Source organism: Eleutherodactylus coqui, chromosome 1, assembly GCF_035609145.1.
Source record: "Eleutherodactylus coqui strain aEleCoq1 chromosome 1, aEleCoq1.hap1, whole genome shotgun sequence".
In the NCBI taxonomy this organism is placed as follows: domain Eukaryota; kingdom Metazoa; phylum Chordata; class Amphibia; order Anura; family Eleutherodactylidae; genus Eleutherodactylus; species Eleutherodactylus coqui.
Window position 1 is genome coordinate 378,549,133 of NC_089837.1, and position 15,663 is coordinate 378,564,795.

The 15,663-nt window shown below is 42.9% G+C and overlaps 1 protein-coding gene across 4 annotated transcripts in view; it reads right to left on the minus strand.

The window, feature by feature from the left end:
* Positions 1-317: 317 nt before the first annotated feature.
* The window catches only part of LOC136578651 (transmembrane protein 176B-like), a 62,324-nt gene continuing 46,978 nt past the window's right edge, over positions 318-15,663 (minus strand). For 3 of the 4 annotated variants that reach the window (XM_066578852.1, XM_066578849.1, XM_066578846.1), the window contains 2 exons: positions 7,417-7,533; positions 318-3,345 (listed from right to left, as the gene is read on the minus strand). In XM_066578852.1, the coding sequence (XP_066434949.1) occupies positions 3,280-3,345; positions 7,417-7,533 (183 nt within the window). In that variant the 3' untranslated portion in view covers positions 318-3,279. The other variant, XM_066578854.1, reaches the window with a different exon arrangement.

The following is a 15,663-nucleotide window of genomic DNA, read 5'->3' on the forward strand; positions in this document are numbered from 1 at the left end:
AATAAGAACGTTGTACCGCGGTTAGGACAGCGCTCAAGATGCCGTGCTAATAGCGGAAAAAAGCAGTGTATGTGAGTGGTCTATGGGGCTACAAAAAAATTTCATGTTTGCAAAGATTACGCCAAGGGGCTAGATCATGTATGGAAATTAGTCTTGCAGCTGTATGCAGTACGGTTTAGGTATGGGTACAGGATGGGGGGCCTGCGCTGGATTTTTGCACCCAGGCCCCTGAACCTTTAGGTACGCCCCTGATCTAATCATTGTCTTTGGTTCAATGAAAATGGAATTTTAAAATAAATGAGAAAAAATGGAAGGCATTTGAAATGTGACACTTTTGTTTTATTATATAATGTGATTATATGTCAGTTACACAATAGTACATAGTCAAACATATGGCAAGTAACAAAACACATTTGGTTATGATAGAAGCGTTAGTGTGAACAGATAGCACACATCATCAGAAACATCAGCCTGAGGCCTCTTCCACACGGCCGTAGACGTTTTTACGTGCGCCCGCGCCATAAAAACGCATGAATGGGCACACAAATCTACCGTTTGTGCACCCGTTCAGACAGCACAGCCACAGCGCATACACACTGAGGCCGGAATGCCGCTGGGCCTCCCCTCCTTGTCCCTCACCAGCTCACTTCCTTTCTCCTTCCGTCCGGCTATTTGCAAAGGGAGGGGTGGAGCTTAGCTCCGCCACCTCCCATTGCAAACAGCAGGAGGGGAGGAGAGAAGAGGGACGGAGTTTAGCAGTCATGCTCCCTCCTACCTCCCTTTACCGGCCGCTGTCATTGGCTCTCATAGGAGCCCATGCAGCGGCCGATGTATTCCGACCCGAAAAATAGTTCCAGGGCTATCTTTCCGTGCCACCGTGAAAGAACCCAGCGCTATATTGACCTGGCCAGGCGCTTTCACACTACGGGAATACGGCCATATGATCTGATGCATTGGAATCCAATGCATCAGATCGTAGCATAAAACGGCGGCCGATATACGCTTGTAGGAAAGAGCCCTAAATAAAAAGCATTAATATTGTCATTTGCAGTACAGGGTGGGCAGTTGGATTTTATGACAAGGCACAAGAAAATTCACACGAGTGTTTTTTAATTGTGTATTATGTGTGCGATGTGCATGCATGTAATATGTGGTAAATTGTGGAAATTTTAATACATTGATTTTCGCTGTTACCCTTGCACTAGCATCTTTTCATTGCGTATAATACGTGAGTAAAAAAGAACGCAACATGTTCTATTTTATCATGTATTGTGCGCGATAGAGCCCTATTGTTCTCTATGGGTGCGTACAAAATACTGTACATACGCAACGTCGCTAAGTGACAGAGCAGGCAATTAAAAAAAAAGACTGTAACCAGGAAGCATGTTCATGACCGCATATGTGAGATACGCTGTCGTGCACAGACAAAACTTGATGCCATACGCAACAATACGCGGGTCCTCACCACTTGTGCGAGCCTGTCCTTAATGCGTTGAAGCCAACATTATCAAGTACACCTTGGCTTGTGGAAATGCCAGCACCTACATGTAAAATGCATAAACCCACCATAAAACATTAGATGTAGCATAGTGGGATAGTTTGAACTGCAGCAATGTATTCCAGTCTCCTTGTTTCATACGATCTATGAATCCATGGATGTGGGGAGATGTCAACGAGGCCCAGAGGGTTTTAATGGGGTAAAGAGTAGCCTAATTATAATCCCACATCTGACAGAGAAGCCGTCAGTAAGCCAAGATATCAATATGTGAGCCAAAGCTCTCTAATGAATCACCGTGTGACCCCAAATAAAACATACTAAATGGTGATTTTCATTATATCTTATTTTTTATTGTACCTAAATTAGAATCAATTAATATATTCTTAGGAGGTTTAATGAAAAATTTGATTATCATTTTGCAGATTGTCTTCATATGATTTTTTCCGTTTTCCTAAAGCAACCTTCATTATTAAGCATCTCATTTAAGAACGTAATAGGCAGAGGCATAAATTGAAGCTTCAGGGCCCCAATGCAAAGTCTGTAACAGGGCCCCAACTATAATGCTTTATTCATAGTACTAGACTGCCTATATGGAGAAGAGAGGCCTTATGGGCCCCCTAAAGCTCCTGGGCCCGGGTGCAACCGCATCCCTTATAGTAACGCCCCTGCTAATAGGGTGTTGATAGCCATGTTCCTGTGTGGAATCACCCTTGTCAGGGTGGTTATCCTATTGTGGTGAGCAGGACTGCAGAGTAGGGTGTAATATGTTGAGTTCATTCCTCTGCTGTTCTCCTCCTAGGCTTATTCCATGTGTTTATATTCTGTGGGGGAAATTTATTAAGACTGGCATTTCAAACACTGGTCTCAATACTAACCTCATAAGCACCTTCATACATTAGTCTTAGCTCAGCACCGTTAAGCGCCTGCGCCGAAATGTATAGGTACGATCTGGCGTAGATTTCTGGCATAAATTATATAGAAATGTAACGGATGGAGTGGTCAGCCACCCTCCTGGCAAGCCATGTACCTGGAAAATGGCATGAGCCAGTGTACCTATCAAAAAGTTGTAAAGTTTTTGCACAAGTAGGCCTTTGTACAAAATTTTCTGCCTTTTCACACCAGAATCAGGTGTAAAAAGGTTTTATAAAAGTCCCCTATATTTATTGTAATTTGAACGTTGTTGTTTTTAGATAAGTTAAAGGTTGTGTTTTATTTGGGGTCACTGAGTTATTTGGTAGCCCAAGTAATATTAACCATGTTGAGATTTAGGCCATTACAGAATACAGCTGCAGAGTATGACTTTATACTGGTCTCCCTCATAATCTGACTGCACACTCACCCTGTAGCGCTGGATCAACAGGCAATCTGTTATGATAATTTGGCATGGGAATGTTTGTGTCCCAGATTATCAGGCATTCTGAAGCACTGAGTATGGGATTACTGGAATGTACTATATTGTCACTTATTTGATGTATGTACTAGCCATAGTGGTTATGTGCTCCAGCTATAATGAGGATATTTGAAAAACATACATGAAAGTGATGCATCTTGGGATCTAATGGAATAAAATAAAGTGGAGGAGTCAATAGCCACAGTTCTATGACCCAAGTTGTATGTAAGTGGCAATAAGGTGAAAGCTAATTTGTAAATTACGAACAGATATGATGCATTTTATGATCTAGGTTATTGATTTAAGCAAAGCAATAGTCTTCTTCCTTACATCAGATGATTTTATAGCTAGTCCATGACTAATGGATTATGTACAGAAAATAGCCTTCTCTTTAGGCAATGATGACGTCACCAGAAAGATTTGATGTAATCAGAGCATCAGCTTTTTCTTCAGTAATCTGTAAAAGGAAGCACATGTATGTAACATTATCTTACCACACTAGGATATCTAAAAGGTACTTGTTTCTGTGACACAATTTTGTGGTAATTATAGCTAGGATACTATTAATTTGGAAGTATGGTATTTGGGGGCACCGTGTCATGCAGCTAGTATAGTAATAGGGGCATATATGGCAGTAACAGACACAGAATTAGGGCTAGCAGTATGATGATGAGCTTGTATAGGTTGCTAAAAGTTTTTGTGATGCTGGAGAAGCCAAAGTTGTCTGTGTTGCAAACTTCCAGGAACAAGTCGTGGCTGGGAGAAGTCACCATGGTGCTCTGGGCTGGATACAAAAGACAGAAAAAGTGAACAAGTCCAGTAAGAATGGATGTCACCTGTGATCACTGGATATAACAGTACTGTAATCAGTTATACAGTCTGCAGAGCACCTGTATAGAGCTGGAATCTACCACTGTAGATGGTAATAGTCTTTGTACAGTAGTTTTTATACAGTAATAGTAAGGAAGGGATATTCAGTCACTATTTAGTGCACATGGTGTGGCAATATTATTTGGGCCTTCTATAGTAATGGTATGGTAACATTGGTTTTTCTATAGTGGGTTTTATTTAGTAACAGTAGGGCAATATTAATTAGTCAGTACAGAGTAATAGCGGTAATGGTGTAACAGTATTATTTTGGCCTTGCATAGTAGTAACAAAGGTTTTTGTATAGTATGCTATGCTCAATATAAGTATGTAGATAATTACTGTATAGTGCTATTATTTTTTTCTGGGATAGTGGCAACAATACTATATGGCAACTATATATGTCTAGAATTTTTTTGGGAGGAGCGATGCAATATGCCTTGGGGCTTGTACTCCTGACCTTTTAAGATCCTAGAAATGCCCCTGATTGAAGTTTATAAACTATTTAGGACCTAAAGAATGCTCCTGCCTAATTTCATATTTGTACGACTTCGGGAAGTTAGAGAATTAGATTTAGTACATTATACCGGGGCACCAATACTTTTGCACTTAGCATTCAATTTTCAAGTTGTAACCCCTTTACTTTTGCTAATTAGGACCTAAAGAATGCTCCTGCTCCTGCCAAATGTTTGTATGACATTGGTAAGTTAGAGAATTAGTGGGGCTTTCACATATATATAAGATAGCGCAGCGGCCGTTCACTACTGAATGGTCGCTGTTTAAACTGAACAAGCTCATTGCTGTGTTATCTCAATGGAGAGGGGCAGGGGAGTGAGAGGAGAGAAATCTTCTCCTGCACTGCCACACCCCCTGCTGGCCGCTCTGTGAGCAAGCCAGCTCTGCTTGCTCCTGTGCAGGAGCACGGGAGCAAGCAAACACAGGGACGAGTGTTAGGCATCATTTGCCCGACATTCGTCCTGTGTAAATGGACCTTTACAGAATAGTATTTAACAGGGAGAAATACAAAGTCCTACATGTGGGAAAGAAAAATGAAATAAAGCATATACAATATGGGAGGAATTGGGTTAAGCAGCGGCACATATGAAAAAAGACATGAATCAACAGTGTGATGCAGCAGCAAAAAAGGCAAACATAATTCTGAGATGTATTAAGAGAAGCATAGAGTCTAGATCATGTGAGGTAATTTTTCCCCTCTACTCTTCCTTAGTCAGACCCCATCTGGAATACTGTGTTCAATTCTGGACACCCCAATTTAAAAAAAGACATCAACAAACTGGAGCAAGTTCAGAGAAGAGTTACCAAGATGGTGAGCGGTCTGCAAATCATGTCCTATGAGGAACGTTTAAAGGATCTGGGAATGTTTAGCTTGCCAAAAAGAAGGCTAAGCGGAGACTTAATAGCGGTCTACAAATATCTGAAGGACTGTCACAGTGCAGAGGGATCAGCCCTATTCTCATTTGCACAAGGAAAGACAAAAAGCAATGGGATGAAACTGAAAGCAAGGAGACATAGATTAGTGTAGGCCGTGTCGGCACACTGAAGGTCCTCGCTGCAGTTTCTCGGCTCTTGTAAGGTCAAAGGGAGGCAGGAATATTATTGCGTCCTTTCTTTTCTACTGGTGTCCTGAGTTCCATTGTAGGTGCTATCCTCTGAGATGAAAGCAGTTTACAGCACAAGTTAGTGTGCAGCTCAGAGGAAAGTGGCTGTAGTGGAACTCAGGACACTGGGTAGGCCCAAACATCTGCTGGGTGCCTCCCTGTTCCCCGGCCTAGCCTGCACCTCTCTTTAGGCCAGTAACCTGTCAACTCCCACAGACTACGATTAACTTCAATGTGGCTACTTTTTGCTGACCTCACCTACTTGTGTTGGCACCACTTTCTGCCAAATTGGACCCACCTTAAACATGGGCCACTTTAAGTTCCGAATTCCCCCCTATTAACAACCCATATCTTAGAAATTAAATTAAAAAAAAAAAGTGGTGCTATTGGCCGAGACCTCCAACAGAAGATCCAGCCACCTGACATAGGAAGACACCTGATATATGACATATAATCTAATATAAAAAAAACCTACTGGCTTTTTCTTCCACCACAGTTCGACCTTTTTGCTTGACCTTTGGATGATTTTGGTGTCATTAGATTTGATACATCCTCACTGCCACCGTAAAATCATAATATTTGATACATTGAGAGACTTGTCTGGTCAGGTCAAAGTTCCTATGTTAAGGGTGCATAGCTTGCTGGATGATTACAGGAGCAGACGCTAGAGAGTGAGCTCCACCGTGAGAGAGACTTAAAGGGGTTGTCTCACGGCAAACATCAAAATTTTACATTACCCCATTCCCCCGGTCACCCCCCTGGCATAAAATAGCAATTTAAAGCGTTTTTTAAACCGCTTGCTACTCACCGATCCGACGAAATATGGAGTTATAAAAATCTTCTCCCTAAGATAGCCGCCGGTCCTTTCCCAGGGATGCACTGCGGTTTTCTCCCATGGTGCACCGCGGGTCTTCTCCCATGGTGCACCATAGGCTCTGTGCGGCCCATTACCGATTCCAGCCTCTTGATTGGCTGGAATCGGCACACGTGACGGGGCGGAGCTACGATGACGACGCGGTGACCAGCTCTCCGGCACGAGCGGCCCCATTCACTAGCCAGAAGCACGGACTGTGCAAGCGCGTCTAAAAACGCCAGAAGACATCAGAATTAGACGGATCCATGGCGACGGGGACACTAGCAACGGAGCAGGTAAGTGAATAACTTCTGTATGGCTCATATTTAATGCACGATGTATATTACAAAGTGCATTAATATGGCCATACAGAAGTGTATAACCCCACTTGCTGCCGCGAGACAACCCCTTTAAGAAGCAACAGAAAAGTGCTAAAGTGAAGAAGTAGACTTGCAGGGACAAAGGGGAAGAAAAGAAGATGTGTTCCAGATGTGTTCTTTTTTCAGCGGATTTAATTTGTGTTTCATGCATCTCTTTGCATATTGCATTCGCATTTGCGCACCCCCTATTGACGTCTATGGGGATCTTTAGTGTGCAAATACACAGAAAACTAAAAGCTTGCCATATTTTTTGCGCAACCGAAATGAGCGCAAAAAATAAGGAAATGTGAACCAAACCATTGAAATTAATGGTTTCTATTCTTTACGTCTTGTGTGCGCAAATTTTGCGCATGCAAATATGCCTGTGTGAAGCTGGCTTAAGTTACTACGTAATACCAGAAGGCTAGTTGTGCCCTTATTTGTTGTTAACATAGTAGAAACCTGCCAACAATTGACCCACAAATAGATTGTGATACAATAGCATCACCTGCAAGATACCGAATTACCCTATAGATTGGTGAAAAGCAAAGTATTTTAGCAATGTTTTATGTACTGTGTCTTTGGGTGAAGGGTTTCTATCTACACATAATAATATGCTGTTATGGTAGGAAGCTACAAAGAAGCATAAAGCCATAAAGTGACTTGCTAATGATCTCCTAGTGTACACCTAGGATCACATTGTTGCTATATAGTGAAGATGACATAAGGTAGTATCTGCTAGTCCTATAGTAGCTTACAAAGGCCTGATGCATTCATCACCTACTGCAGGGTCATCCCCATTAGGGTAGTTGTGAGATTGTGTTACTTACCTCCCCTTTACAGGAACAGCAGAATGACTTCACTCTAGAGCCCACACTAAGGATCGCGAGGCAGAGACCCCAGATCAGCAGCAGCAAGGACATAATTGTCAAGCCACGTATTAAATACTGCAAATGAGAAAATATTACATTTTTTATACAAACACTGGAAGTATGTAGTAACAGTAAAGTGTTCCATTCACTGAGATTTGCCACAAGTCATCAAAAACTGTGAAAGCAGCTCATAAGCATCAGAGAACCAACACCTTCGGATTGGGGAAAATCTCACTTAAAGTGACTTATACTTTAAAGGGGTCATTAACTATGGCAACCTCTTTTAAAAATAAAGCCAATGTGCAACTGCAAACTGATCATGGCAAGTCTGGCCGTCAGAAATCCCTGGAGATGACCCACCATTGAGGAAGTTGCGGCAAACCATTCGTGTCTGAAATGTAGCATTACATTACAGCCATTGAAATGAATGGCTCTCCATGTAATACTAGGACAGGCTAGATCCACTAGAGGCCTGGCTTATATAGGGGGATCCCAAATGGGGGTCTCTCTAACCTTCATATGATTCTTTAAACTTTCTGACAGTGACAGTGAGAAATGAGTGGAACAGGTTGCCACAGGAGGTAGTGAGTTCTCCTTCAATGGAGGTCTTCGTACATACGCTGAAAGACATCTGTCTGGAATGATTTAGTGAATTCTGCACTGAGCAGGGGGTTGGACCCGATGACCCCGGAGGTCCAACTCCACCCTTCTAGGTTTCTAAACTAATAGGGTTTATGGACTGAGGTTGTCCTGTAGCAACCGCACTTTTAATCTCTCTCACTCATAAGAGACTCACCCCCTTAAGCTGATTTCAGATGAGCGTATTGTAAGACATCTTTAACATGGATCTATAATACAGATGTTTTACATCTACCATATGTCATCACTATTTCTTCATTGTTTGATCTCTATTTGCTGTTATTGGTTTTATTTTCTACTGATCTATATTTGCCCAATAGAAAATAAGACCAATAACAGCAAATGGAAAACAGCTGAAAAAATAAGGCCACGTGAACAAATACGGTAGATAGATTGGCATTAGCTCCGTATTACAGTCCACAAAACACGGACCAAGTACAGAGTTAAAATACGATCATCTGTAGCTGCTCAAAAGGGGAAAATGAGCTTTAATAGGAAAGTATAGAGATTTCCTCTTTGCAATCAGACTGTCTCACACCCTTAGCTTCTTTGTAGGTTTATTTAAGGGCTTCTTCACACGACCGTGTTTGCACACGCCAAACACAAAGAATAGAGCCCATTGATTTCAATGGGTTCGCTCTCATTATCGTGTTTGGTGGACCTGCTCTATCTTTAAAGGGGTTGTCCCGCGAAAGCAAGTGGGGTTCAGCACTTCTGTATGGCCATATTAATGCACTTTGTAATGTACATCGTGCATTAATTATGAGCCATACAGAAGTTATTCACTTACCTGCTCCGTTGCTAGCGTCCTCGTCTCCATGGAGCCGTCTAATTTCAGCGTCTAATCGCCCGATTAGACGCGCTTGCGCAGTCCGGTCTTCTCCCTTCTGAATGGGGCCGCTCGTGCCGGAGAGCTGCTCCTCGTAGCTCCGCCCCGTCACGTGTGCCGATTCCAGCCAATCAGGAGGCTGGAATCGGCAATGGAACGCACAGAGCCCACGGTGCACCATGGGAGAAGACCTGCGGTCCACCGTGGGTGAAGATCCCGGCGGCCATCTTCGCAAGGTAAGTAAGAAGTCACCGGAGCGCGGGGATTCGGGTAAGTACTATCCGGTTTTTTTTTAAAACCCCTGCATCGGGTTTGTCTCGCGCCGAACGGGGGGGCTATTGAAGAAAAAAAAACCCGTTTCGGCGCGGGACAACCCCTTTAAGTAAAGGACCCAATAGAAGTATAGCCTTTTAATCCATGGAAAGGATTAAAAAATGCGCAAAAAGTACAAGACTATGCGCAGACACGGATGCAAATCTACCTCATCCAACCTCGGTCATGCACAAATACGTTACGGCGAGCGTTTTTGTTCATTTTGTTGGCTGAATAAGCTCTAGTAGATGCAATGCATTTGGGTGGAATAATTTTTCCTGTCTGTATAACGGTTTATTCAGACCACCGTATGCGAAAAAAACGCTCGCCGCGAAGGCCCCTGGGCTGGACGGATTTATGGGTGAATTTTTTAAGACACTAAGAGACCACACTGTCCCATTACTTGAAACTTTGTTTAACGCGTATATGAAAGACGGTCCCATTACCTCTGAAATGAACACAGCCCATATCAAACTGCTGCCCAAACCCGAAAAAGATCATATGGATGTAAAATCTTACAGACCGATATCTTTAACCCCTTAATGACACGGCCTATTTTGGCGTTGAGGACCAAGCGATTTTTTGGTATTTTTCCATCTCCATTTTTCAAAAGCCATAACTTTTTTATTTTTCCGTGGACGCGGCCGTATAAGGGCTTGTTTTTTGCATGGCGATCTGTAGTTTTTATCAGTGCCACTTTTGGGTACATAGACAATATCGTAAAATTTTTTTATTTTTTTTTAATGATAACAGGGAGAGAAAACGCATCAATTCTGCCATAGATTTTTTTTTTTTTTTTTTACGGCGTTAATCATGCAGCATAAATGACACACTAAATTTTTTCTGCGGGTCGGTACGGTAACAACGATACCAAAATTGTTATATTTTTTTTAGGTTTTTACACTTTTTTGCAATAAAACCCCCTTTTTTTGGAAATCTTTTTTTTTTCTCTATAGCTGCATTCAAAGTCCTGTAACTTTTTTATTTTTCTATGTACGGAGCTCTATAAGGGCTTATTTTTTTGCGAGACGAGCTGTAGTTTTTATTGGTACCATTTTGGGAAATGTACGGCTTTTTTGATCACTTTTATTGCATTTTTTGTGAGGCAAAATGCTAAAAATTAGCATTTTGCCTCTGTTTTTTAGCGTTTTTTTTTACGCTTTTTGTCGTACAAAATAAAAAGCGTGTTCAACTTTTTGTACACGTCGTTACGGACGCGTCAATATCCAATATGTGGGGTTTTAGTTTTTTTTCCCTTTTTTTATGCTAATATTAGAAAAAGCATAAAAAAGGGTTTTTTTACTTTTTTTTTTTTTACATTTTTCTTTTTTTTACACTTTTCTTTTCTTTTTTTTATACTATTTGAGTCCCTCTGAGGGACTTACATCACTGTGCCTATGATCGCTGTCATAAGGCATGGCAGAGCTACTGCTCTGCCATGCCTTATCGCTTGTACAGCGATTATAGGCACAGGCAATACAGGACGCCAGTGTCTGGCGTCCTGTTGCCATGGTGACAGGCCGGGCTCTCGCGATAACATCGCGAGTTCCGGCCGGAGACACACAGGGATCGCGATCCCTCTGTGAACTCTTTCCCTGCCGCGATCTACTTAGATCGCGGCAGGGAAGGGGTTAACAGCGGGGGGCGCATCTCCGATGTCCCCCCGCTGTTGGAGCGGGACGCCGGCTGTGACTGACAGCCGGCTCCCGCTGCGGGATAGCGCGGGATCTTATGTGATCCCGTGCTATCTCCAGGACGTACCAGGTACGTCATGTTGCGGGAAGTACCAGGCTGCCATGACGTACCAGGTACGTCCAGGAGCGGGAAGGAGTTAATTAACACAGACTTGATAGCAAAAATTATGGCTAACCACTTAGCTACTATTATGCCTCAATTGATTTCCCCATTGCAAGCTGGCTTCACAAAAGGACGTTCGGCCATTATGAACATACGGAAAATTCTGACAGCATTAGATAACATTAAAATACACCCTTCACCCCACCCTTCTGCATCCCTTCTCGCGATAGATGCTGAGAAGGCTTTTGATAATGTCTTGTGGCCTTGGCTAAAAATAGTAATGGACAAAATGGACTTTAGAGGCCCCTTCTGTTCCTATTTATGGAACTTATACTCCTCCCCGCAAGCACAAATTTACACACCGGGCTTTCTCTCTCCAAAATTTCCTTTACAAAAGGGTACCAGGCAGGGATGCCCGCTATTGCCACTCCTATTCAATTTAGCAATAGAACCCTTGGCAAGGCACCTAGAGATTGAAGGTATCAAGATTCGGGATAAAACAGTTAAGAATACGTTATTTGCTGATGATATCCTGATAGTGCTGGGCCGACCACTCACCGATTTACCTCTGGTCTTTGATCTACTAGAAGCTTTAGGGGAAAAAAATCAGGTTTCAAGGTTAAAACTACTAAATGCGACCTGCTAGATATCTCTTCCCGGGGTGGACTTGCGGACACAGCTCTCAAAAATTCCCTGGTTAATATAGTTAAAAATAGCTTTAAATACTTGTGAATACATATAGGTAAAAGACCAGAATCCCTCTATTCATTAAATTATCCCCCATTGATACTAAAGATATTCAAAGAACTAGATAAATGGAGTAACCTACAGCTTTCTTTTTTGGAGTAACCTACAGCTTTCTTTTTTGGGCCGAAGTCATTTAATTAAAATGGTTAGTTTTCCAAGGCTACTATACCCACTACCATAGGCGTACATATAGGGGGTGCTGGGGTCGCGGTTGCGACCCGGCCCCTGAGCCCCCGGGGGCCCTCTTTCACACGGACGGACCGCAGTTACTTTCACTAAGGTCTCTGCGCCGGCGGCAGCTTCTCCTGCACGCCGGCGCTTCCTCCCGGACCTCCGCTCAGACTCCTCCCCTCTGCAGGAGAAGCTGCCGGCCCGCGCGCATATGTTTCTTTTCAGCCCCACTTCAGTAGCCTTGAGTACTTCCAGCAACCTCATTGGTTGTTGGGGACACACCTTCCTTTCAGATGTGCCCGAGGATACATTTACACAGAGCTGTGCACGAGAAGCAGGTGCTGACAGGAGTACAGTACACAGATCTGCGGTGTATTCACAGAGCTGTGGAAGCACGAGAAGCAGTGAATACACCGCAGATCTGTGTAAGTGTACTCCTGTCAGCACCTGCTTCTCGTGCACAGCTCTGTGTAAATGTATCCTCGGGCACATCTGAAAGGAAGGTGTATCCCCAACAACCAATGAGGTTGCTGGAATTGCTCAAGGCTACAAAAGTGGGGCTGAAACTGCGGTCAGTGTGCTGGACCCTGTGTGATGGGGTGGGGGGTGGGGGAGAACAAGGGGGACCCTGTGTGATGGGGGTGGGGGGAGCAGGAGGGGCACCCTGTGTGATGGGGTGGGGGAGAACGAGGGGGACCCTGTGTGATGGGGGGGAGCACGAGGGGGACCCTGTGTGATGGGGGGTGAACGAAGGGGACCCTGTGTGATGGGGCGGGGAAGAACGAGGGGGGACCTGTGTGATGGGGGAGGGGGAGAACGAGGGGGGGCCTGTGTGATGAGGGGGGGGGACGAGGGTGATCCTGTGTGATGGGGGGAGAACGAGGCGGATCCTGTGTAATGGGGGGAAAACAAGGGGGATACTGTGTAATGGGGGGGAGAGAACGAGAGGGATCCTGTGTGATTGGGGGGGGGAGAATGAGGGGGATCCTGTGTGATGGGGAGTGGGGAACGAGAGGCGTTCTGTGTGATGGGGAGTGTGTGGGGGGAAAACAAGGGGCGTTCCGTGTAGTGGGGAGTGGGGGGGGGGGTATACGGGGCATTCCGTGTGATGGGGAGTGGGGGGGGGGCGACGACGACAAGGGGTGTTCCATGTGATGGGGAGTGTTTAGAGTGTCAATGCGTATGGAAACAATGTATTGCATATGGGCGGTTTATCACATGCAGCCCATACAAGTGTACAGGGCTCACGTTGCATGGTACACAAAGAAAGAGAGCATGCTGGGATTTATTTCTCTTGCATATCTACACGCAGTCCATTGACTTTCATTGACTCAGTTCACTGCGCACCACGTGTGTGCGCAACACACGCATAATACGTGGTGAAAACCTGGCCGTGGACATGAGCCCTAACATATTATATAAAGTTAGCTTATGTTGTCTTTATTGTATGTATTGTTATTATGCTGTCTCCTATGTATATGTGTATATATATATATATATATATATATATATATATATATATATATATATATATGTGTGTGTGTATATATATTTTTTTTCTTTCCTGAGGAAGCGAAGCATGCTTTGAGGCTTGTGTTCTGGATGTTTTAAAACTCTGCTAAAACCCCTGATTACTAATGATCTATTGATGGGTCATTTAACCCCTTAGTGACCAAGCCTGTTTGCGCCTTAATGACCAAGCCAAATTTTGCAAATCTGACATGTGTCACTTTAACATGGAAAAACACCAGAAAGGTTTTGCATATCCAAGCGATTCTGACATTGTTTTTTCGCCACATGTTGTGCTTCATTTAGGCGGAAAAAATAGACCGATAGAATTTGTGTTTATTTATTAAAAGCGCCAAAATTGGGAAAAATTTGAAAAAATCGTCATTTTTTCACATTTCCAACTGCAATATCTTAAATATGTGCAAACATAATATAGAAATTTTTGCTAAGATTTATATTTCCAGCCGTTTACTTTATTTTGGGCGCACATTGGAAAAACTTTCGTTTTTTTTTAACCATTTAGGAGACGTACAAATTTAACATTACTTTTTAGCATTTTGAGGAACACTATGTTTTCCTATACCAAGCCAAGATTGGAAAGGCTCATGAGTGTCAGAATAATAGATACCCCCCCCAAATGACCTCATTTTAAAAACTACACCCCTTAGTGTATTCACTGAGGGGTGTCATGAGTATTTTGACCCCACAGTTTTTTTTCAGGAATTAATTAAATTTAGAGGAGAAAAAGTAAAATTTCATATTTTTGCAAATCTGTCATTTTAAAGACATATTTTTTTCCTATAGTTTACATGAAAATGAGGATTAACACCCCAAAATGGATACCCCTGTTTGTGCTGTTTTCAGAAATATACCCATTGTGGCCCTAATGTTATATCTGAGTCCATAACAGGGCCCAAAATGAAAGGAGTAGTCAGTGTCTTTCAAAACAGAAATTTTGCTTGAAGTCCTTTTAGGCCCCATAGCACACATGTAGAGTTCTTGAGCGCCCAAAACCATAGAAACCCCCCACAAATGACCCCATTTTGAAAACTAGACCCCTTAAGGAATTTATCTAGGGGTGTACTGCATATTTGACCCCACAGTTTTTAAATGAATTCAAACCAAGCAAAAGGAAAAAATTGTGATTTTTGTTTTTTTGGCAATTCTGTCATTTTAAAAACAGCTTTTTTTGTACAGCACACATATGAAGGAAGACTTGCACCCAAAAATGGATACCCCCGTTTGTCCCGTGTTCAGAGACATACCCATTGTGGCCCTAATCTTATGTCTGGATACACAACGGAGCCCAAAATGAAAGGAGCGACCGGTGGCTTTCGGAACACAAATTTTGCTTGAATTCCTTTTAGGCCCCATAGCACACATGTAGAGTTCTTGAGCGGCCAAAACCATAGAGAACCCCCACAAATGACCCCATTTTGAAAACTAGACTCCTTAACGAATTTATCTAGTTGTGTACTGCGTATTTTGACCCCACAGTTTTTGAATAAATTCAAGCAAAGCAAAAGGATAAAATTTGGATTTTTGTTTTTTTGGCAATTCTGTCATTTTAAAAACAGCTTTTTTTGTACAGCACACATATGAAGGAAGACTTACACCCCAAAATGGATACCCCTGTTTGTGCTGTTTTCAGAAATATACCCATTGTGGCCCTAATCTTATGTCCGCATGCACAACGGGGCCCAAAATAAAAGGAGTAATCGGTGGCTTTCAGAACATAGATTTTGCTTGAAGTCCTTTTAGGCCCCATTGCCCACTCGTAGAGTTCTTGAGCGCCCAAAACCATATAGAACCCCCACAAATGACCCCATTTTGAAAAGTAGACCCCTTAACGAATTTATCTAGGGATGTACTGCATATTTTGACCCCACAGTTTTTGAATAAATTCAAGCAAAGCAAAAGGAAAAAAATAGGATTTTCATTTTTTGGGCTATTGTGTCAATTTAAAAACAGTTTTTCTTGTACAGCACACATATAAATGAAGGCTTTCACCCCAAAACGGATACCCCTGTTTGTCCTGTGTTCAGAAACATACCCATTGTGGCCCCAATAGACTTACAGGACCCATGGCTAGGCCTACAATGAAAGGAATACCCGTTGGATTTCAGGGTACCACTGAATAAATTTCAGGCCCCATTGCCCACTTATAGAGCCATTGAGCGGCCAAAACTATAAAGAACCCC